The 24,979-nt window shown below is 38.7% G+C and overlaps 1 protein-coding gene across 1 annotated transcript; it reads right to left on the bottom strand.

Annotated features, from left to right (window-relative positions):
• Positions 1-23,336: 23,336 nt before the first annotated feature.
• Positions 23,337-24,640, bottom strand: LOC126728562 (uncharacterized). The gene is made up of 2 exons (XM_050434364.1): positions 24,527-24,640; positions 23,337-24,257 (listed from the first exon to the last, which is right to left on the bottom strand). Exons 1-2 carry the CDS (start codon positions 24,638-24,640, stop codon positions 23,337-23,339), a joined length of 1,035 nt encoding a protein of 344 aa, XP_050290321.1.
• Between the last annotated feature and the right edge of the window lie 339 nt (positions 24,641-24,979).

The following is a 24,979-nucleotide window of genomic DNA, read 5'->3' as shown; positions in this document are numbered from 1 at the left end:
TAGGACTTGTCGTGTCAATACAGGTTAGAAAAATACTATATGAACAAGATTTTAAATGTTCTCAATGTCATATCAAAGGTGGGCAGTAGTTGCAACATTAGATGTAAATGAGACATTTGTGCACTGGGGTTTCACAATTGTGTATTCACGTGAGTATGGGTGTGAAACAGTGCTGAGTTGTTGAGCAGCACGTGCAGAATTGCGAATATGACTTGGCTAAATAGCCACATCTGTTGGCGCATGTGTTGCGATTGAAGGAGTTTGATATGACTACAGTTGGTGCTGCAACAGCGGGCTGGTTACGTGCCTTCAGAGTTCAAACTTGGTCATCTTGAAACTTTGTTATATTAATTGTATTTCATCTTTCACGCTGGAATTTCACTATATTAATTTATTAATTGAGTTTGGTCTTTCACAAAACAGATCCTAAAGATCACAGTGTTTATTATCTTTGGTTATTTTCAAGGTGTTTAAACAACACGGTGAGTAAACATCACGATGTTTATTATCTTTGGTCATTAAACATTTAGAGGTTAAAAGCAACACTTTGCTCTCAGAACCATCACTCTTACAAATTACACAGCCCCACAGCCGGAAACACTGAAATATCTCTTGTAATCGTAGCTAATTAATGTGACACTGTAGATTTGGAATACATATTTACTCAACAGTTCGATCAAACATTGTGGTCAAATACGTTTGATTATGGCAGCTAAATCAAAGACTCGCCAGTTTGAAGTGAAGCCCAACTAGAACTGACTTTGAAATTTGTTATACCTTTGATGTTGGTGGCTTGAGCTCACTGTTATATATGTTTAATTGTGCTTGGTCTTTCACAAAACATTAAACATTAGGGTGTTTATTGTTAGGATATATGTGTTTCACTTGTTAAGAACATATGTCATGATTTTATGTAATTGGCTTATCCTTTGACAAAACGCACTTTACTTGTATTTGGGTAGATTTAGGATGTTTTAAATACTTCAAGAAACCTTGTTTCAAGATCAAGTATTGAAACTTTCAAGTCTGTTCAAGAAAACAAGTTCAGAGTGCAAAATCATTAAAGCTCGATAGCTGCATCTATCGAGCTTAAGGAAGCTGTTCTTCATTCAGTGTGCTTGACACCTTCTCGACAGCTGCTCGACACCTGCTATCTGTCGAGGTTTAAGATTTTCAGAATTCCAATATGATTTTCTTGGGATCCGTGAATGTGTCTTTAGGCCTTATTTTCTCCTAAACCTAGACATATAAAAGGATCAGTTTAAGGGCCGTCAAAGTGTTCACAAGTTGCACAAGCTTTGAGCAAACTCTGTTCAAGCAAATTGTGACCGGAGACGAAGTTCTTGCCCTAGTTCATCTCTTTCTCTTGAAGAAGTTACTGTGTATGTTCATCGTAGGGTTTTGTGACCAAGCATTTTCTTGATCTTCATCATTTGGATGAACTGAAGAACTTTGCAACCAACAACCTTCTTAGTTGGTGATTGAAGTCACGTACTGGGATCCGCGCAATTGGTTGGTCACGTACTGGAAGTCATGCATCTGAAAGGGGAGCTGTCACTACAGAACAAGTCTAATTGGGTATTGGGGTAAGGGTTCAACTATTGGTTGGTAAGGTACTGGGATTCCTTTACTTGTAACCACAGGTTGTGATAATAGTGGAGTTTCGAGAGTGGTGACTTGAAAATCACCCGGTGGGATTTTTGCCGTTAGGTTTTCCCCATTCGTAAACAAATTACCGTGTTATTTATTTTTCACTGCATATTTAGTTTATTGGTGATTTGTTTGTGCTACCACATGTTTGCATGATAAATTGATTAATTAATAACTTGGCTAGTTAATTAATTAATTTCTATCACAAGGGGTCATTCAGTTTGTGGCCTATCAAGTGGTATCAGAGCGGGCACACTCTGATTAGGGTTTAATCTTTGTTGTGTTGATCCATTGACCACTGTTTGTCATAGATAGAGGACAGTCATTAATCATACCTCCTTTATTTGATGGCACTAACTATGCATACTGGAAAGTACGCATGAGAGCTTTCTTACAGTCTTTAGATGAGAAAGTGTGGCAAGTTGTGGAGATAGGCTGGACTAAGCCTACAAAAACGCCAGCCGACTGGGATGATGCCAGGATTAAGGTGGCAAACTTCAACAGCAAAGCTTTGAATGCATTGTTCAGTGCTATCACCAATGAGGAGTTCAAGAAGATATCCTCCATTGAAACTGCCAAGGAGGCTTGGACTACTCTCCAGATAACCTATGAGGGTATGAAGGCTGTCAAGGACTCAAAGCTTCAGAGGCTCACTACAAGCTTTGAAGAGATAAAGATGGAGGAGGATGAGTCTTTCGATGAGTTCTATGCCAAGCTAAAGGACATAGTGAACTCAGCCTTCAATCTTGGGGAAACCATTCTTGAACCCAAGATTGTGAGGAAAGTGCTCAGATCTCTGCCTGAGAGATTTAATGCCAAGATTACGGCAATAGAGGAATCAAAGGGTATTGACAAGATTCCTCTGACTGAGCTGGTTGGAAACTTGCAGACCTACGAGCTAGGGTTGACAAGAATAGGCAAGTCGGGTAAAAGCAATAGTATGGCACTGAAGGCCAAGAGCAGTGAAACAGATGAATCCTCTGATGATGAAGATTCCAAGATGAAGTCCTACATCACTAGGCAGTTCAAGAAGTTTATGAAGAACGCCAATGGAAAGGGTTTCGACAAGGATCATAGTCAATCCAGTTCTTCTCAGTTTAAAGGCCAAGACAAAGGGAAGAAGGATGCTAAGGAAGGTGGTCAGTACATTGTTCCCTCAGGATCTAAGTGCTTTGGGTGTCAAGGCTTCAGTCACATGAAGCATGAGTGTCCTACATACCTCAAGAGCATTGGGAAGATCAAGGCACTTGTTGTTACCTTGAGCGACACTGAGCCTGAGGATGATTCTAACAATGAGGATGATGGAATCTTAAATGCCTTCACGGCCATGGTCAATCCTACTGATGGGATTGTTGAAGATGTGGTTGAAGAAGAGGAACTGGTGGATCTAAGTTTGAGAAGATGGATGATCAAGATGACATCCATACAGCCTATGAGAAGTTGTATAAGCTTTCTAAGAAGCATGAGAAATTATATAGGCTAACCACCAAGAAGCTCAGTAATGTGGAACTTGACCGTGAGGAGCTTTCCACAAAGTTTGATGAGGCTAATCAGACTATTGGAGCACTGAGATTCGAGAACAATTTCTTGGCTGAGAAGACCAAGAAGCTTGAAGTGGAGTTGTTTCAAGTTAGAGCTCAATTGGAGAGAACTTCAAGCGCAAAGCTGGATGAGATGCTAAGCATTCAGAAATCTGCTTCAGATCGAACAAGCTTAGGGTATGGTCTTTCTTCCTTTAATACTGCTTCTTCTAGTACTATTGTTTTTGTTTCTCCTACTAATAATGGTAAAACTGAGAATAATGAGATTAAAACTGAATTAGCTAGTGAGAACTTAGACAAGGGTAAATCTATCTTAGGAGCACCCTCTAAGCTTGAGAAGAAAGATGTTAAAAACCCTAGGGCTAAGAAAGCTAACTCTCAAAAGCCTAAACAAAAGAAGCAGCATCTCTGTCATCATTGTGGAGCTGCCGGTCATACTCGACCAAATTGCTACAAGTGGCTTGCCACTCAACAAAGCAACGGAATGATAGCATCTGGGAACCAGAATCAGCTTCAATCCTCTCTTGCTCCCCTTAGTGATCTTCTCAAAGCCCTCATGTTCCTTTCGAACTTGAACCGTTTTAATTCTTCCCCTTCACCGCCGGTTCAAGGGTTTGCTAGACGGAAAGGTTATTCAAAGGTGTGGAAGGAAAATGGCTCCAAGTGATTCTGTCACTTTTCTCTCTCTCTTCTTGTTTTTATGTGTGCATTAGTTATGTGTTTTGCTTTTATGTTTTGAGTCAGTCTAGTTTTTATACTTTGTTTGTTTAACATGTTTTTGTTTGGTTATTTTTCAGTTTTTGCTTTGTTTTGTTTTTCTTTATAAAAAAAAATAAAAAAAAAATTGAAAAATCAGAAAAATACAAAAACAGTGTGTGTTATGTGTACTTTGGTACTTGTGTACCTTTGATGACCATTGAAACAAAATCTTCTAACCTTTGTATCATTTGTAGCTTAGATGAGTATCTCTATGCACAACTAAGCAAGTGAGTTTTGTGGCTCGTGTTTGTGATGAGTACGATTAAGTTGTCTCTCAAACTTAACACGCATATCACTCTTTTTGACGGGAAGGACTAAAAAATCTTGAGAGAAAGACATAAATAACCATCTCACCACTGTTGCCCGCCAATCATAATAAGACACCTGTATACTTCTGCATAGCAAAAGTGCAGTGTCAATGACATTTGTGTGCTTAGGCATAGCAAAATTGGAATGTCAAATATCATTAGGTATTTCTTTTCTCTCTTTTATAAGCCCATGCATGATATGCTTAAAAGAAAAATATGCAAAGAAAAATCAAAAGCAAAAAGATCAAAAATGCTTTAAATGTGATTGCAAGTGTGTATTCTAGGAGATGTGAGAGTTATAGGATGTACCTCAAAGGTGATAGTCCCCATCATGCAGTTATGATTGTGTGTGAGTTAAAATGATTTTCTCATATCTCAAATCGTCATAACATGCAAACACTTATGCAATCTTGTGATGTTTTTCACACACAACACGCAATATTCTTTGCTATTCTTGATACATGTGCAGGTACAATGTGATTTGGCCATCACAAGGTTTTACATGTGTTGATGTATGCTCACTAAACTGTCTGGACTTATTTTGAAATATAAAATTGGTTAGACGTGTTTAGTGTGTGTGTGTGTGTGTTTTTAAAGATCCATGTGCTTAATTTTTTCCTTTGGGAGATGTTTTTGAGAGCTTAATATGTTTATTGGATTGTTGGTTGAGTTGCATGTTGGATTGCATTCATGATTGTGTTTTTCACATCTCGAAAAACTGTTTTTAAAAGCTGGCTCGACACCTCCTCGATAGCTGGCTATTTGTCGAGCTTCCTTAAGCTTTTTCTTATCGCAATCTCACCTGCACCTCGATACCTGGTGGATCTATTGAGATTGGGTCTGTATGCTCGATAGCTTCTCGATACCTGGTGGATAGATTGAGCTTCTGTTCTCAATTCTGGTGTGTCGATCCTCGATACCTCCTCAACACCTCAGCTGTTGACGAGTATTTCCTCGACACCTCCTTGACAGATCGCTCAATACCTCTCAATACCTGCATCTGTCGAGATTTACTAGCTTTCCTATATAAAGCCCCTGCGCGATCCGGATCTCATTTCCATCGATCTCTCTCTTGTTACTTCTTTGTTTCTCTCCCAAAAACATTCCAATCTCACTCCTATCTTGGTTCTCAAGGATTTTTCAAGGTTTTTCAATTTTTTCTTCTCTTGGTAAGCTTCTAATCCTTTCTCATTCATGCATTTCATGTTTTGAAACCTAGGATTTGAGGTTTTTGAAAATTTTTGGGGTTTTTCAAAATTGATGTTATTTCATTGAAATTTTGGGTTGGGTTTTCACTTAAATATGTTTAAAACCTCATACATTGCATCACCTTCGCATTATAATGGTATTGCCATGTATTTAGATGTGTGATATATGTTTGTGTGCTGATAGGTTTGGATTGGGTTGAGCCTATGATGCAATTTCCTTTGCATGTCACATGTTCATGCATTTCCCATGCATACGTACTTCTTTTCAATATATTTGATATATTTGAAAATGTTTGGAACTTTTCTGATTGTCTTTCTTTCTCTCCCTCTCTGTTGTTTACGTTAGTCGTGTTTATGGCACCTAAGTGTAAATCCACTCCAGCCCGGAATCCTCTTCGTTTCGGTGCTTCTTCTTCATCTGATCCTACCTTATTTCATATCCGGTTTCGTAATGATGATGCCTTTAAGGCATTTTTGGAGAACTTTTCTAGACGAGGCATTCAATCGGAATGCCAAGTCATCTTGACGGATTTTGCAGACACCGACCTTCCCTCTGTCATTCACAGTAGGGGATGGGAGTCACTGTGTGACGTCCCGGTCACTTGTCCTCTCGTGCTTATCCAGGAGTTCTACTCCAACATGTACGGGATTGATCGGTCAGTACCTCTTTTCTACACTCGCGTTTAAGGTACGCGCATTCCTATCACACCGCAGCTGGTTGCGGATGTGCTTTGGGTCCCTAGGATAGAGTTTCCTGACTATCCTAGTTGTGAGCGTCTGAGGATTGTGTCCAGGGATGAGCTCATGTCTACTTTTTGTGAGCGCCCCTCTTCTTGGGGTAAGCGTCTTTTTACACCATGTCGACCTTTTGTTAAAGGTCCTAGATTCATAAACATGATGATAACTTTTGTTTTGCATCCCCTCTCTCACTATAACTCCATCACAGAGCCTCGTGCTCGGTTTTTGTTGTCTCTTCTTGAGCATCTTACCATAGACTTCCCTTCTTATTTCATTCTGTCTATTATAGATGTTCATTTAGATTCGGCGTCCCGTGATAAGCTCATCTTTCCTTCCGCTATCACGAGGATTCGACGCCATTTTTCTGTTTCTTTTCCCTCTTCCGACCACTTTACTGTCATGTGTGCCATAGATTATGCTACCGTTAAATGTAGCGAGGCCCAGCTTCAGTCGCAGTAGTCCGATTCAGCAGCTCGTTCCTCCCGTTCGACTCCATCCACATTGGCTCCTCCTTCTTCTTCGGGCGATGTGTCTCCAAAAGATATCATGGCGCAGCTGCAGCGCATGGATGCTCACCTCAATACATTCTCTACGGAGTTGTATCAGGTGAACGTTCGTGTCGGTCGTATTGCACGATGACAGGCGTCTATGGGTGGCTTTGCTCCTAAGGCTACTCCTTCACCACCTTCTCCCGTGGCTTCTTCTTCTGAAGTTGAGGATGATGATGATGGTGATGACGATGATGCATCAGATGATGATGATGGAGATGCTAGCTCTGCCGATGAGATGTCTACTTGACACTCTTACCCTTTGTCATTTGTGACAAAAAAGGGGAGTAGTTTTGGTATGAGAGTAATCCATCTTAGGGGGAGAGTTAGTATAGGATCATTTTGTTAGGGGGAGTGTTGATACATTTTTTAGGGATGTAGTGAGGATAGTTTGTATCTTTTCTTTTCTTTCTTTTTAGATACATTACTCTTGTACATGAGTTCTTGTGACCATTTCTAGATATACATTGTACTTATCTCTTTATTTATATTGAAGTATGTTTTTCTTTCACCTACCCCTTCATGTGTTGTTTCTTTTCTCCCTTTATACACATGTTTCTTATTCTTGTATGCAATCTATTATTTCTGTTTCACACAAAGATGCCTCGATGAGTTTTGTTTAAAGTGTTTGAGAAATACAGGTTGTCAAAGTCTACTTGCCATAAACTCTCTTCTTGCAAAGTTTTTCAAGAGTTTGTGTTAGGATAGATTTTATTGTATTCAACAAGTGAATATGAGTTGAGTGATTTATAACTTCTCTCATATGTTCATTTATTTGTTGTGATTTTGTCACGGATTGCCAAAGGGGGAGATTGTTAGGACATATGTGTTTCACTTGTTAAGAACATATATCATGATTTTATGTAATTGGCTTATCCTTTGACAAAATGCACTTTACTTGTATTTAGATAGATTTAGAATGTTTTAAATACTTCAAGAAATCTTGTTTCAAGATAAAGTATTGAAGCTTTTAAGTTTGTTCATGAAAACAAGTTCAGAGTGCAAAATCATTAAAGCTCGACAGCTGCATCTATTGAGCTTAAGGAAGCTGTTCTTCATTCGGTGTGCTCGACACCTTCTCGACAGCTGCTCGACACCTACTATCTGTCGAGGTTTAAGATTTTCAGAATTCCAATATGATTTTCTTGGGATCCGTGAATGTGTCTTTAGGCCTTTTTTTCTCCTAAACCTAGACATATAAAAGGACCAGTTTAAGGGCCGTCAAAGTGTTCACAAGTTGCACAAGTTTTGAGCAAACTCTGTTCAAACAAATTGTGATCGGAGATGAAGTTCTTGCCCTAGTTCATCTCTTTCTCTTGAAGAAGTTGCTGCGTATATGCACCGTAGGGTTTTGTGACTAAGCATTTTCTTGATCTTCATCGTTTCGATGAACTGAAGAACTTTGCAACCAACAACCTTCTTAGTTGGTGATTGAAGTCGCGTACTGGGATCCGCGCAATTGGTTAGTCACGTACTGGGAGTCGTGCATCTGAAAGGGGAATTGTCATTACAGAACAAGTCCAATTAGGTATTGGGGTAAGGGTTCAACTGTAGGTTGGTAAGGTACTGAGATTCCTTTACTTGTAACCGCTTGTTGTGATAATAGTGGACTTTCGGGAATGGTGACCTGAAAATCACCCGGTGGGGTTTTTGCCGTTAGGTTTTCCCCATTCGTAAAGAAATCATCGTGTTATTTATTTTCCGCTGCATATTTAGTTTATTGGTAATTTGTTTGTGCTACCATGCGTTTGCATGATAAATTGATTAATTAATAATTTGGCTAATTAATTAATTAATTTCTATCACATGGGGTCATTCAGTTTGTGGCCTATCATTTGTTATCGTTGGTCATTTTCAAGGATGCCAGTCAAAATGCTCTTCCCATAATCTGTGACTATTGGTTAGAAGAGATTGCACATAGTAAAACCATCTTGAACCCTGAAACTGAGCTCTCAAACAATCGCGTCCCATAAAAATTTATAGGTTAAAAGCACCACTTTGCTCTCAGAACTTTGATGTTGGTGGCTTGAGCTCATTGTTATATCTGTTTAATTGTGTTTGGTTCTTCACAAAACATTAAACTTCATAGTATTTATTATCACGATGTTTATTATCTTCAGCTCACTGTTATCTATACTATTATATAAGAGGTTTACCCTGTTTGGATTCCTTATATTTTAGTTCAAAAATGCTCACATACCCTTATGTTTAAGTAGAGACTAAACTAAGGGACAATCTGGTAACAATGCAACTGTAACTCGCCCTAATACATTGCCCAAAATACCCTCATCATACCTACTTACAAGTTTTCAAGTAATGCGGATAAATATGTAAATGCTCTAAATTGTGTGAAAACACAAGAGTTATTTAGACCCCCAAATTAAAATTACGGCTCGATAGATTTTATTCTAGCTTATACTAAGTGCGAAAAAGAGTAAATGTGAGCGCACAAGCAAACAAGCTACTCTAACCCATATTCATAATAACACAGTAGTAAAATGAAAGGTAAAAGAGTAGGAAAGAAAGATGCAAGCATAAGATAACATGTTGATGTGTTATCAAAGAGGATACCGAAGAACTCGGCAAAAAACCTCTCCGTCGCCCTCCAAGCGGTAATCGATCTACTAGACAATCAGTTGGGATACATGGGTTAGCAAGAGACCCTCCAAGCCTAATCTAATCGATGTACCTAAACCCTCCAAGCTCTTACTCCAACAAGGCTTTTCAGAGTCGTGTCTTGTCTAGCTTTTCGGATCCCACAATACGGCTGATTGCATTCGCCTGAGCTTGGCTTCTTCCAATGCTTCCCAGCAGCACCAAATCCTTACTTGACACTCTGAAAGGGTGTGGTAAGTATTTGGGTTATCAACCTCTCAATGGTATGGAAATGGAGAGGTAAGAGTTGAGGAAAATCCACAAGCAATTGTGTAGAGATATGTAGGTATAACAATTTCTAACTCTCAAGGTTTGTGGCTAGGGTTTTCTCTCAGAAGCACTCCTCAACAGTTGTGGGTAATGTGGGTATATATAGTGTGGGTACAGAAAGTGTGTATTAGATAGGACAATCTAGCAAAACAGAATGTTTCATGAGTGTCTCGTGGGAAGGCCTTACCCGCGAGCTACTCGCAAAACACAGCTGTCTCCATCCTGTCTTGACTTTTCACATTCCAGTCATGTGTCGGGCACATGCATCATTTTGCAGGATGCTTAGTCATGAGCTACCCGCAAAAACTCTTTAGTCTTCAATTTGCTTGAGTCTTCACACTCTCTCTCTCTCACACACAGCCCTTACAATTAAATCCCATAATAAATACAGGGTACAAAAGATTGAATAAAATTACAATCAAATTTGGCACGAAATTAAAGCCAACAAAACAGATAGTTGTAAATTACAACTTTACAATCTCCCCCTTTGGCTATTCCATGACAAAACCCCTAAAACAGACTCTAGACTTAAACGTGAGTCTAGGAATAGTGGCAAAACTCACTCACACCTAATCTAGAAGCTGTGAAGCACTTGCACGTATATACTTGTAACCTAAAACACTCGCACACAAACAAAACTTTCATTAAGCTTATGACAAGTTGAATACATAGTATGTACATGAGCAAGTAAAGTGCGATCAAGTTTGTAAACACTATAAAACATATAAGCATATCTTGATCAAATAAGGTCAGTCATTAAAGAATGACTACAATGAACATTTAGCAAGTAAATGCTCATTCGAACATGCAATGCAATGAAGACCAATCATAATGATCAATTACATGTCCAACACACAACCAATGCAAAATACACGAAGTATATGCATTTAGGATACAAGATCCTACTAGGGTACAAGTGTGAGGTACTTAAGATATAATATCAACATCTAAAAGTAATTAAAAAATGCTACAAAGCATTGAGATAAACACAAATACTAAATATAAAACTGAAATTAAGAACAATGTACTAAAGCTTTAAACGAAAGCAGTAAAAACAACTATCCAAGAATTATAAACACTAAAACAGTTTAAACCAAAACATAAATAATGCTAAACCGCCTGTAATAAACCAATGTATGAACCAATGTATCTAAGATCTAAGCTATGCTCCCCCTAAGCTGTGCAAGCTTCCCCTCAAAATTTTCTCCCTTTTTTTGACCGGAATGACCAAAGAGGCTAGAACTGATCGGACTCTGAATCTGATCCTTGGTCCATGGATAAATCATCGATTTGTGAGGAAAAAACCGTGATTTGACCTTGGATATAAGCAAACTAGTCCACAATGTGCTAAATATGGGAGTCAAGCATGGTAAACATCTGGTCCACTCTAGCTAGAAGGTGATCAAGTCTGTCTGGTCCTCGTGCTGGTGCTGAAGATGATGGCTGAGCTGAAGTCTCTGGAGCAGTGGTGAATCTATTATTCTCCTCCTCTATGTCACCACCCTCTTCCTCAACATGATCCCTTGGTATTGAAGACACACCTGTTCTAGAGCCATTGATATGGGCTCCGAGTCACTGTATGTGCACCAATGGGATAGTCTCTTTGAACCATAGTGAGACCACTCGGAAGTTTGAGCCTTGACTTTGCAATGAGGCCCATTATGAGTGAGGGGAATGGCATGACTATTCTGGAGTTCTGCTTCTCAATGCTCTTCTTCAAAAGGTGGAAGATGTGTCCACATATATCAATCTCCTTGTGAGTAAAGAGATCATACAAAGAGATTGTCCTTGGAGCAGACAGTGTCATCAGATTGGTGATCGGATATAAGTTGTGGATCATCACGTGAGTAAGAGTCCTCATCTCCGAACTGAATGGAATTGTGTTCATGGATGTCTTCTTAAGTGTACCACCAAGAGTCAACACCATCTCCTCAATAGAGTCCAAGCGATCCTCATATTGGACTATGATTGGCTGTGAGGGAGGACGAATCTCCAAAAATTCTTGTATGCTTTCCCTTGTAATCACAAACACTTTGTGTCTCATCGAGCAATCTATATAATCCCCTTCCACACTAGCATTTGAGAAAAATTCCTTTATGATCTCCGAGTATACAACTCCAATTGGATTCAGGAGCTTTGTCCACGTCCTTTCCCCTGAAAACTGCAGGTATGCAGGTGTCCTCAAGGGTCTCCAACTTGACAACCCTTTCCATGATAATTGTGGCTCTTTTGTAGTAGTCATTGTATTTCAAATCTGCCTCAACAGACTTAAAATTATCAGAATCCGTACAAGCATGCTTTGAGGTTGGTCTCTTAGGAGTTGAATGTTTGGTAGGAGACATTTGCACATAAAAACAGAAAACAAAGGAACAGGTGCGAAAACACAAAAACTGAACACAAACATGATTAGCTTCATGTTAGTCCAAAAAAAAAAAAAAAACTTAAAATAGAGCATAACAAAATCAAAATAACATGCTATAAGTGTTAAAACATGTAAACAAAAGCCAAATGCACGAAATAAGTGACTGTGCATGTGTGTGCATGTGTTGTGCATGTGTGTGCAGCAGGTGATGCATGGGGTGTGCCTAGTGGGTGCCTAGGTGGTGCATGCCAAGGCATTGTGAGGCACAAAATGGGAAAGTGTGTAAAACACACACTCATTGATCAAAATATGTGAAACATGTTCAATCAAAAGTAAACCTAAGCAATGGAACTCATTTGAGTCCAATACACCACAAGAATGTCACATGAACATTCTGTCAAACACATAGCATGCAACAGTGAACTACACCAATGAACAATGCATGAACATAAGTGAAAAATGCCTCAATACATGTTTAGAATGCCACACGGGGCCAACACAGATACACACGGATCAAATGGGACTTAGCCCAATCAAAGATTTGAAAAAATTTTCACAAAATCATGAACCCCAACCCATTTTTGAAAAGTCCCCAATTTTTAGAAAACCAAAACTCTCGGCAGATGACCATAAACCCAAGGAAAGGAAAGAATCGGTTAGATTTTTCATATAATCTCCTCTTAGCAGAGCAGACCGGGGCCAAAAGAATTCCAGTTTCCTATTATGCTGTTGGTGGTTACTGCTAGCGGGCAGACGATACATCGCCTAGGCTGACAGGGGAGGAGCGAGCGAAAGCCAAGTCAAAAAAGGAAATCGAAGATTGTGCTGCCGAGCCAAAGACTATGAAAATAGTCCAAAAGAAGATAGTAAAAAATAGAATGAATAGACATCTTCTTCAAGCATATGAAAGATCTAATATACCATCGGCAGGAGCCTCAATTGAGAATGCTAGCTTTTCTATTCCTTTCTCCAACTCGATCTAAGTCATCAAAATAGTAATTTAGCAAGACTTGGGAAAGAAACCCAAACTCCAAACCTGTTGGAATTCCCTTTTTCTCCTCCGATCCTAGCCTATCCGCCTCATCTGCGAGGGCCTTCTTCCTCTTTCACCCTTTCCTCTTTCGTTTCGAATTCGTCCTTCCATTGGATTGAGTGAGACAGAAAGACGTGATCTTGCAATGGAGGAATGTCGATTATCAGGCCATCCCTAACTTAATTTCTGCATAATCTAAGACAAAAATGAAGAAAATGTTTTAGAAAACACACCTTGAAATTGAAAATGCAGAAAACACAAAAAAAAAAATGATGTAATTGAGCATGCTAGCTTTTCAATTGAGAAACTGATGGGGTTTGAGTGAAAAGTGGTTTTGGGTTGAGAGGGGTTTGAGAGAGGCAAGGCGAGGAAAATAGAGAGTTTTTGAAAACCTGTCACATCTACCTTATAAAACTAAAAACATGCATTTTTCGCGGGTTAGGCAATCGCGAGATTAGTCACAAAAAACACCATTGAAGCATAAAAGCTTTAGCGAGAAGCTTTTAGTCGTGAAACAGTCGCGATAGCCTCTGTATGAAATTAAAAAATTTCCAGTTTTTGCCAAAAAAGCATTTCGCAAGGATGGTTTAGTAGTGAAATACTTGCAGGACAGTAGTGAGACTCTCTGTATTAAATTGAAAAAATTTTACTTCCCTTAAGCTGGTTTCGCAGGAAGCTCTAAGTCGCGAGCTTCTCGCGAAACTTCCTCTAAACCAGGTTTTGAAAAGAAACACAAAAATGCATTTTGAACAAAAACTAAAAACAAGAAAGTATAAAATCACTTTCAAAAACATATAAAACACTCAAAAATTGTTTTGGGTTTGATCGACAAGTAATTGAGCATACACATCACATTTGAACATGTACAATTACACAAATGAGATAAGCATTATTTAAACAAAGTCTTGTGTGTTATGGGTGAGTATCAAATGTGGAATAGTCCTTAGACCAGAATGAAGCTTCAATGATCAATTCAATCATGTCATACATAATTGGTACTAAGTCAAGTGGTCTATCTCAACTATAGAAATAAACATATATGACCTCCCACAAGAGAATGATTACAAAACATAGAAGCTTTTCATTTGGCTTTTGCATAAATCATAACATTTGATCCTTTTTGGACAATACATCTCTTTTTGAGATCGGTGCTTGAAATTTTTGATATTTCAACATTGAGAGTTAGCCTTTGGCTTTTTGAGCACCATACATTTCAATATAAAAGTCGCTTTCCCTTTTTCTTAGTCAAATACTAGTATGTGCGACAGGATTTTACTGGTCATAATCTCTTTTTCATTTTGAGATTTACATTTGGTGAGCTCTATTGCAAAAACATAAAAATAAAGGTAGGAAGATATATAGGCACAAGTCTATGCAAGTATCAAGACCATCAAGACTGTTAACCAATCATTCATGACAAGCTTGAAGATCTATTTACAACAATCACACATAGTTTTCAAGATTTCTCCCACAAAGATATATGTGCATACTAAAAGCTTAAAAAATGTGTTAAAAAAAAACAAGAGCTTGTTTAGACCCCCAATTCAAATTACAACTTGATTGATTTTACACTAACTTAATACTAAGTGCAGAATAGTGTAAACGCAAGCAAACAAGCAATAGAGCTACTCTAATTCATATTTATAACAACACAGCAGTAAAATGAAATGAACAAGAGTAGGGAAGAGAGATGCAAACACAGATAACACCGAGACGTGTTATCGAAGAGGAAACCGAAGAACTCGGCAAAAAAACTCTCCACCGCCCTCCAAGCGGTAATCGATCCACTAGAGAATAAGTTGGAGTACACGAATAACAAAAAGCCCTCCAAGCCTAGTCTACCCCATGTACTTGAGCCCTCCAAGCTCTTGCTACCAATTGACTTCACCGAGCCTTGTCTTCTCTAGCTCTCCGGATCCCGCAATCAACCCGATTGCATTCGCTAAGCCTCATCGGCTTCTTTTGGCAATTCCCCAAAGCTTCCCAAGCTCCAAAACACTCTCTACACTCTGAATAGGTGTGGGTTGTGTTTGGGTACAAATCTTCTCTCAAGGTATGACAATGGGAGATGGATGGAGAAGAGGCTACAATGATTTCTCACTAAGGATGAGTAGCTCTCTCTCAAAAAGATGGGTGTGTGTGTTGTAGAAAACTTATCTAGGGTTTTTCTCTCTAAATGGCCTCATTTACATTTGTGGGTTATGAGGGTATATATAGTATGGGTGAAAGGTAAGGAAGTCACACATAAAAATCCTCCAAGCAGAATGTTAAGCGACTGTCTCGCGGGAAGGCCTTACCCGCGAGACACTCGCGAAAACGACAGCCTGGCACGACTCTTCAGCTTCCAATTATGTGCTCCTCACGTGCTTTTTCGTGGCTTAGCTTCTTGTGAGCTTCTCGCGAAATCCATTGATTTTTTATATAAGCTTGAGACTTCACCAATCTTAATACTAAACCCAATACGATAAAATCCCACAAAATACAAGGAACAAAATTAGAGCAATTACAACACTTTTTTGTCATGAAATAAAGCCACCATAAAACATAGTTGTAAATCATAACTTTACACATAAATAACAAGCTAAGCTTGTTGACAATTTTTAGACCCTTTAAACAATTGATTTAACCTAGGTAATTAGCCAAGTTGTTACTTAGTCCAATTAAACAAGTCTAGGTTAACACAAAATAAAAGATCAAATCAAGCAAAGCAGCGGAAAATAAACAACACAAGATATGATCACCCAGGAAACCAAACCGGTAAAAACCTGGGGAGGATTTGACCTAGCTATCCTCAAGGTAAACTTGAATCCACTATCTTGAAAGAATCGAAGTTCATACAATAAGACTTACAAGCCCCCACGCTCAACTTCTTATTGCTACAAACCAGTAGAACTTACTGACACGACCACGTGCAAGCTCTGAATCCACGGACTCCTTCTTTCTTGGATTCCCACCAGCTACAAGCACACCCGCTTGTGTAGTCTTTAAACTTTAATGGTAGCAACTGAATTGATCATCAGGGTGTAAATAAATCTTCTCCTTGAAAACCCTAAGCTTGTGTAAAGGAAAGCTCCTCTAGATCTCACAAGAGATTTACACAAACCGCAAATATGAGCCACACTAAAACATGGCTAGGGTTTGCCTTTTATACTTAGGACAAATAAGAAACCCTAAAAACATTTTAAAACAAATAGGGCTGAGTTGGACGAATCTGTAGAAAAGCATTCTGCCCGAGCTTCGATCGATCGAGCCAGGCCGAAAGGCACAATGCCTCCTGCTTTAACTCGATTCCAACTTTACATTGACACACAACTTTGAGCTAGCTTAAAACACTTCTAAACACATTGTTTTGATCATGGTTTGCCAACAATACACATTAGAGTTCTAATACATAAAATCCTAAACTTTAGAACCTAACAAACTCCCCCTTTGGCAATCCATGACAAAACACAACTTAGAAGCTCAAAGTTTACAAAATAAAAAGCCCTTTACAAAATAATGCTCATAAACCAAATTCAATCCTAACTACTATCCATCAGTTGCAAGCGTAGACAACAGCTCAATTGAATCAACCTGTATATTTCCTGAAATACTAAACAAAATGCATAACCGCATGTGTGGAAACAATACAAGTAAACAAAATAACTTCTTGATTTCAAACAACACACAAATAAAGACATATATCAATGAATAACTCATAAATATAAATCAATAAGCAGTTTGAAACAAGAAACAAATAAAGTACCAACAAAACATAAAACTCCCCCTAACATGAATAACTCATCAAAAACAAGGTAAGAGCTAAAAATGCATATGTACAAAGTGAAGCACCTAGATACAATCTAAACTCCACAAGCTCCAACCAAAAACAAATAAACTCCTCTTGAAAAAAAAAACTCAAAATAGTACTCCCCCTTTTTGTGACGGAATGCCAAAGGGCAAACATGATATCCATCATTAAAAGGGAGGTGGTTTAAACTGCGCCAACTCTGCACGCAAGGCACGGATCTCATCAAGCACGTCCACCAAAATCTATCCTTGAGCCACCTGAACGGTCAAGATATAATCCAACGTGCGACGAATGTCTGAATCATCTAAAGCAGTCGGTGGAGGAACATCAGCATCAGCAGCAGCACCTGAAGTCTCAGCAGCAGCAGTACCTGTAGAAAAGGGAGGAGGGGGAACACCACTAGATGACGCACCTCTAGGACGAGAAGGAGCAACTCTCAACTGAGCAGCCTTCTGACGAAGAAAGGTGGCACCTATGGGAGCAATCACATGAACAGGCTCACCAGACGGAAAACCATCTAGACCTAAGTAGAGCAAAATCCTATGAATGAAAATAGGATGAATCAGTGCATGCCCTACGGCAGAACTCCTATGAACCTCGTTCAAAGAACGAAGGAACAAGTGAGGAAAACTGATAGACGCTCCAGAAGCAAAGGTGTACAAAAACACACATCGGTCTAAAGGGATGGTGTGGAAGTGAGAGATAGGCCACAAGGAATGACACGCAATCCTAAAGAAGAGATAGGCCGTCTCGGTAAGCTCAGCGGACGTGATCCGAGGATCAGAACCCCACTGGATAGATGACCTAGTGATGTATGACATGACAACGTCTAATGAGGGTGACTCATCATAGGGATAGTCAGCATCCCGAACAACCGGCACCCCAAGAGGGGTAATGGTGAACTCTACACCTCGTATCCAACTCCTAACTAGGGTGTTGGAATCATAGATGTGGTAAGAGAGGTTCGAGTAGAACTCTCTAATCAGGGCGGTCAGGGGTGGATGATCTATCTCTACGAGAGGCAACCAACCTCTAGACTCAAAATTGGCCCTAATGACCGGATCAAGCGCATCTAACACAACAGCTCGCTCAGACCAGATCTTACACTTACAGTTCAAAGTGTCATAGGCTTCTCTACACTTATCATTCTTAAACAGCTCAACACTAGTGGGAGACTTAGAGGAAGTGGAAGTGGTCCTATGGGCTCTAGTTTTCCTAGGCATGGTGCTAAGATAAGGATCAAAACACAGAGCAAAAGAACAAAACCACAAAACCAAAACCAAGGGCAGACTGCAAGTTAGCACAAAAACAAAATATAGAATAAAAATCTATATGATGCATGAACAAGTTTAAATGTCATGATGCATGTTCTAATGCAGTGAATTAAGTCCAAAAGGTTCAAATTACAAAATTGGCTTGAACATTAAGGTTTTTAACACAAAAACCCCAAAATTTGAAAAACCACTTGATTAATTTGAAAAATATTGACGAATTGATCATTACACAGGATATAATAACAAAAATAATTACCAAATACATCAATTGGATAAGCCAATTTCATCAATTTAAGCCAATTTGACAAAATCCCCAATTCGGATCAAATTCAAAACCCTAGAATTTTCAATTTTTCAAAAACCACAAAATTGATCAAATTAAACTATAGGGAACATCATTATAACATCATAGCACAAAAACCCATTGATCAATTACACAAGAATAGGTTCGAATCATCAAAAACCCCAATATGTTTGAATGTGCCGAAAATACCCATGTTAATGCATGAAAAATGCATGAAATCAAGAAATAAACTTGAAAAAGAAGGGCAAAAGGGACATACCGGCTTCTAAGGACAAAAACCTTGCAAAAATCTTGAAGGAACACGACAAAAAAAATGGATGGTGGAGCCTAGAGCCAACGCGGAGAGAGAGAAAAGCAAAGAACTATTTGAAAAGTGCCTTTGAAAAAGTCTAATTCTGCTTTTTTTAAAAACCTGATTCACGAGTTTCGATCGGTCGAAAATCAACCTCGACCGGTCGAAACAGACAGAGACTTCCTCTCTCAAATTTTAAAAATTTTAAAAATTTCGATCGGTCAAAAAACAGAATGGACCGATTGAATCAGGTAGAGGCTCACCATATTTTTGAGGAAAAACACAATTTTTGAAAAACAAGATGATTTAACTCAAAGCATTGAAATTTAAGAACAAAAATGCATGAGTATGAGATGATATGATTTTCCAATCAAGAATTTTAAGCCCAAAATTCCTAAAAACAAAATTTCTTGTATTCTTCACAAATTTTCAAGCAACAAATTTAGTTTGCATATAATTCAAAGTAATTGCAATAACTTGGTTGGTCAGACCATAAACACACACAATAACATGTACAATGTTTAGCAAAGAGTAACTTGTGTAGTGTGTGCGACTAGCAAAGACTTGAGATACATGTGAGGTGATATGTGAATAGCAATCAATCACAAAGTCTACAAAATTCATCACAAAGAATTTAAAAGAGACTATCACCTAAAGAGTTACATCATATAACTCCCACATCTCCTAGATCAGAAGCTTGCAATCATGTAAGTTTCTTGTATTTATGCCTCATAATATACATTCCAATTTTAAGTTATGTGAGTTTGGCATCAAGCCTAATAGTACACAAAATCTTAAGATATGCACTAAGGTGTTCATGATTGGCTAGTGAACAATGGTGAGATGGTTATTTATGCCTTTCTCTAAAAGTTCAAGTCCAACATTTAAAAACATGTGACTTCAAGATTAAGACATAGTAATCAAAAACCATACACATCTTTCCCACACAACATGCACTACAAATCTTCAACTAGTCAAGTGCAATAAATAAGCTCATCAAAGCTAAACAAAGTAAAAAAGACATATTATGTGAAAATAAATTGACCAACCTCGTTCTCAAAAACCAAGAAGAATAGTGCAAAACAAAATGTGCTTCCTTTTTCTTCCTTTTATTTATTTATTTATTTATTTTAATAAAAATAAAAAACACCTAGAATGAAATGCATGAATGTTATGCTATGCAAATCATAGAAACAAAAAAAACAAAAACCAAAGAACAATGGTCACAAAGGGTAGAGCAATGAAACACAGGGACCATGTCAGAAAGACTCAGTTAGATCGAGTCTTTTGCATCCAAAACCTTTTAGATGCACCACGAGCATTGGAGTTCTTATTCACTTGAGAATGATTACCAACTCCAGGATTGGAATAAAGGTTTAAAGCCTTTGCCAAATCACCAATAAGTACCATAGGATCAAGTGCTTGAGGCACAAATACTTTTGGTTTGTTTGCTCTCTTAGCAGCTTGCAGCTTGCAGCTTGTAGCAATTTGGACGGATGTGTCCAGTCTTTCCACAAAAGTGACAAACCCATGCAGGTTTATCATGTGTCTTGTCCTTAGATAGGGTAGGCTTCTTAGGCTTAGATTCTTTCAGATCAACCTTAATCTTCCTAGATGATGAACCTTCTAAGGGTTTAGCAACCTCACTCACAGAGGGTTTGATAGTCTCACTCACTATCTCACTCACTGAAGGTTCAGAAGAAGAAGATGAAGGAACAAACTTAGTGGAATGGGGAGCGGACACACAGATGCTATCAACATAACCTTAACCAGTTTTGTCAGAAGACGACTTTTGAACACTCAGCATTTGATCAAGTTTAGAACTAGCAGATCTAGCAACAGATAAATCAAGTTCCAAAGATTTAACTTTATTAAGCAAAAGCATGTTTTTAGTTTTCACATTATTCAAAAGATCATTAGCATCAAACAATTTAACAAGTAAATTTTTCTTTTCAAGCTCAAGTGATTCAATTTTCTTCAAGCCAAGTTCAACATTCATAGCATCCTTTGCAGCAACTTTGCAAAGTTTCTTATAGGCCTCTTGAAGATCTACATCTTCAGAGAGTTCCTCATCAGAAGGGTTCTCTTCAACAGATATGCTCTCATCAACTACAGCAGTAGCAGTGAAAGCAATGAAGTTTCCATCCTCATCATAATCAGACTCATGATCAGAAACTTCACCATCACTAAGGGTTACAGCCATAGCCTTACCCTTAGACTTTAAATAGGTTGGACATTCAGATTTCATGTGTCCATACCCTTGACATCCAAAACACTGAGAGCCCAAGGAATTATTGGAAGATTGACCTACTTTTTCTCTAGGTTTATCATTGTTATTAACCTTAGTGGGATCATGCTTCCTAAAATTTCTAGGTTCAGCAGTGTTTGTGCCTCTTACCTTTCTATTGCTATTCCTGAGAAAGTTTCTAAAGTTCTTGGCAAGATAGGCAATCTCTGTAGCAGAGAGCTCATCATCAAATCCACCACTTTCAACATCATCAACTGACTTAAGAGCCATTGATTTGGATTTGGTAGTTTTGGGTAGATCCAACTCATAGGATTGAAGAGATCCTACAAGCTCATCAATAGGGATGGAGCCCACATTCTTGTTTTCAGTAATGGCAGTCACCTTGGGTCTAAAGTCTTCAGTCAAAGATCTAAGAATCTTCCTAACAATTTTAGGTTGATCATAGATTTCACCCAAGTTAAAAGCAGAATTAACAATATCATTCAGTTTAGTATAGAATTCATCAAAAGATTCATCATCAGACATCCTAATGCTTTCAAATCTAGAAGTCAATTGCTGCAATTTGTTTATTTTGACAGCCTTTGTGCCTTCATGCACAGTCTGGAGGATATTCCAAGCAATATGAGCAATCTCAACATTCGAGATTCTCTTAAATTCCTCCATAGAAATAGCGTTAAAATCGCATTCATAGTCTTGCTATTAAATGAAGCTGCTTCTTTCTGAGAAGTTTCCCACTCACTAACAGGAGTAGTGGGCTTCTCCCATCTGTATTCAACGGAGTTCCACACCCTCTCATCAATGGATTTCAGGAAAGCTTTCATCCTTACTTTCTAGTAAGCATCATTATTTCCATCAAAGTGAGGAGGAATAACTAGGGAGTGTCCGTGTTCCATGACAACAGGGGTCAAGGATCAGCTCAGTGATCAAAGGATCAACAACAAAAGAGCTACCCGCTTTGATACCACTTGACAGTTTTTAGACCCCTTAAACAATTGATTTAACCTAGGTAATTAGCCAAGTTGTTACTTAGTCCAATTAAACAAGTCTAGGTTAACACAAATAAAAGATCAAATCAAGAAAAACAGCGGAAAATAAATAACACAAGATATGATCACCCAGGAAACCAAACCGGTAAAAACCTGGGGATGATTTGACCTAGCTATCCTCAAGGTAAACTTGAATCCACTATCTTGAAAGAATCGAAATTCATATAATAAGACTTACAAGCCCCCACGCTCAACTTCTTATTGCTACCAACCAGTAGAACTTACTGACACGACCACGTGCAAGCTCCGAATCCACGAACTCCTTCTTTCTTGGATTCCCACCAGCTACAAGCACACCCGCTTGTGTAGTCTTTAAGCTTTAATGATAGCAACTGAATTGATCATCAAGGTGTAGATAAATCTTCTCCTTGAATACCCTAAGCTTGTGTAAAGGAAAGCTCCTCTAGATCTCACAAGAGATTTACACAAACCGCAAATATGAGCCACACTAAAACGTGGCTAGGGTTTGCCTTTTATACTTAGGACAAATAAGAAACCCTAAAAACGTTTTAAAACAAATAGGGCTGAGTTGGACGAATCTGCAAAAAAGCATTCTGCCCGAGCTTCGATCGATCGAGCCAGGCCGAAAGGCACAATGCCTCCTGCTTTAACTCGATTCCAACTTTACATTGACACACAACTTTGAGCTAGCTTAAAACACTTCTAAACACATTGTTTTGATCATGGTTTGCCAACAATACACATTAGAGTTCTAAATACATAAAATCCTAAACTTTAAACCTAACACTCGTAAATGCACTACGCCATTAGTACGAAGGTATTAGGCCAAAGTCACATGTGATATACACAACACAAGCGATCAAACTTTTTGAAGATTTTTGAATTTTTATGGATTTTTGAATTTTTTGAACACACTCAAAAACAGGACAAGTAAAGTAAGATCAACAAAAACAAGTATAAAATAAAACTTGTAAAAGAAATAGGCGATAAACCGGAAGCAATGCATGGCATGATGCATGAACCTATGACCCTAAACATTAGAAGTATTAATGCATGGACATAGGAAGTGACCATGCATGAGTACCCTTCTGGACCCACACTTTACGAGTGTTTTGGGTGAGAGCCTTAGATGAAGGGGTACGACTGACATAACTTTCAAACCTCGAGGTGAAGCTAGCAAGGCATAGGGATATGTTTTTCAGCATTTCCATCAGATCGCCAATGAGATGTCCTTCACTATCTCCCTTAGCTTGTGCTCCCTTTAGTCTTCTCCTTGAAGTTTCTTGACCACACATCAAATCAGCCTTTTTAAGTGCATGGAGCTTGAAACAATTTGGCCTTGTGTGTCCTTATGCACCACAATGATGACACAAATGCTTTACTTGAGGCCTCCTATGATTTTTGGGTAATGACTTCCCTTTTTCCTTTGGCTTTGCACCAACGGTTCTCTTAACTACAGCAGGGGTCTCAGTCTCACGCTTCACTTCTTTAAGTTTCTCATCTTTCTTGGTTGATATGAATCGTATTTCCTTCTTGGGTTCGCTGCTAGAGCTTCCTTCTTTGGTATGGCCCAAACCAATCCTAGCATGTGAAGACTTTTGAGAGGACAGCACATTGTCAAGTTTCTTAGTGGAAATGTGCTCAACCTTGACATTAGCCTGGATAATTTCAAGTTCAAGGAACTTGATTTTAGAGTATGCTTCTACCAACTTTCCCTTAAGTCCTTCTGCTTCACACTTTGCTTCCTTGAGTTGCACAAGTATACCCTTATGCTCTTCTTCAACCTTTTTCATCTTTTTCACAGCAAGGTTCGCAACTTTGGCATATTTACCACAATCTTCCAACAGATAATCATATGCTTCTTGAAGATTGTTCTCGCCCTCATTTTGGCACACGTCTTCATCTTCCGATTCTTCAACTTCCTCATCCTCGAAAATATCACCCAGTTCATCAACCAATTTCTTCAAATCATTCTTTGAGTCAACAAAGGCAATTGTCATGAAGGTTAGGTAGTTTCCCTCACTGTCACACTCTTCTTCCGTGTCTAAATTCGAACTGTCAGAATCACTAAGAGTAGTGGCAAATGCTTTCCCCTTCGCTCTCAAGTAGTTAGGACACTTCTTCTTGAGATGCCCATGGCCGTTGCATTCATAACATACGATTCTTTGAGGGTATTGGAATTCCTTTCCATCTTTCTTCTTAAACTCCTTCCTATCACCTTTGGAGGATGAAAACATTCCTTTGCTGAATGGCTTCCCACTATTTTTCATCTTCAGAAATTTTCAGAAATTCTTTGCAAGGAATGCCATCTCCTTCTCCACATTATCTTTTTCGGAGGAATCATCCATTCTCTCGGTGATGGTTTTGAGAGAAAGAGATTTGCTCGACTTATGAGAAGGCAGTCCCAACTCATATGTTTGGAGAGATCCAATGAGCTCTTGGATTTTAATCTCATCCAAATATTTACTCTCTTCTATGGCTGTGACTTTTGCTTTGAAACTCTCCGATAGAGACCTCAAAATTTTTCTCACCACCTTACATCCTCAATCTTCTCACCGAGATTGAGCTTAGCAATTACAATTTCGTTAAGCTTCGCAATTACAATTTCGTTGAGCTTCCCATAGAATGAGTCAAAAGCCTCATCATCACCCATCTTAAGTTCTTTAAATCTGGTGGTAAGCATTTGGAGCTTTATGTCCTTGACTTTCTTGGTACCCTCATAAGTAGTCTTAAGGATCTTCTAAGCTTCCTTGGCTGTCTCCATATGCGATATCCTATGAAAGTCATCAGGAGACACACCACAGAATATAGCATTAATGGCCTTACTATTCGCATTAGCTAAAGTAAAAGCTGCCTTGTCCCATTCGGACTTGGCTGTTGTGGGTTTGACATACCCATTCAAAACGGAATCCCGTACGGTTCATCTATAACACACAAGAAAGCCCTCATCCAGACCTTCCAAAAGGCATAGTTGCTCCCATTAAAAAATGGT

Source organism: Quercus robur, chromosome 5 (genome assembly GCF_932294415.1).
Source record: "Quercus robur chromosome 5, dhQueRobu3.1, whole genome shotgun sequence".
NCBI lineage: Eukaryota > Viridiplantae > Streptophyta > Magnoliopsida > Fagales > Fagaceae > Quercus > Quercus robur.
This window is presented reverse-complemented; position numbering and strand designations above follow the sequence as displayed.

What these genes read in the sequence shown, in the direction of transcription:
- LOC126728562 (XM_050434364.1), bottom strand. Translation starts at nt 24,640, where the DNA reads ATGGGTGATGATGAGGCTTTTGACTCATTCTATGGGAAGCTCAACGAA. An exon ending in TCGGTGAGAAGATTGAGGAT is followed by an intron (nt 24,258 to 24,526) that starts GTAAGGTGGTGA and finishes AAATTTCTGAAG; the next exon opens with ATGAAAAATAGTGGGAAGCC.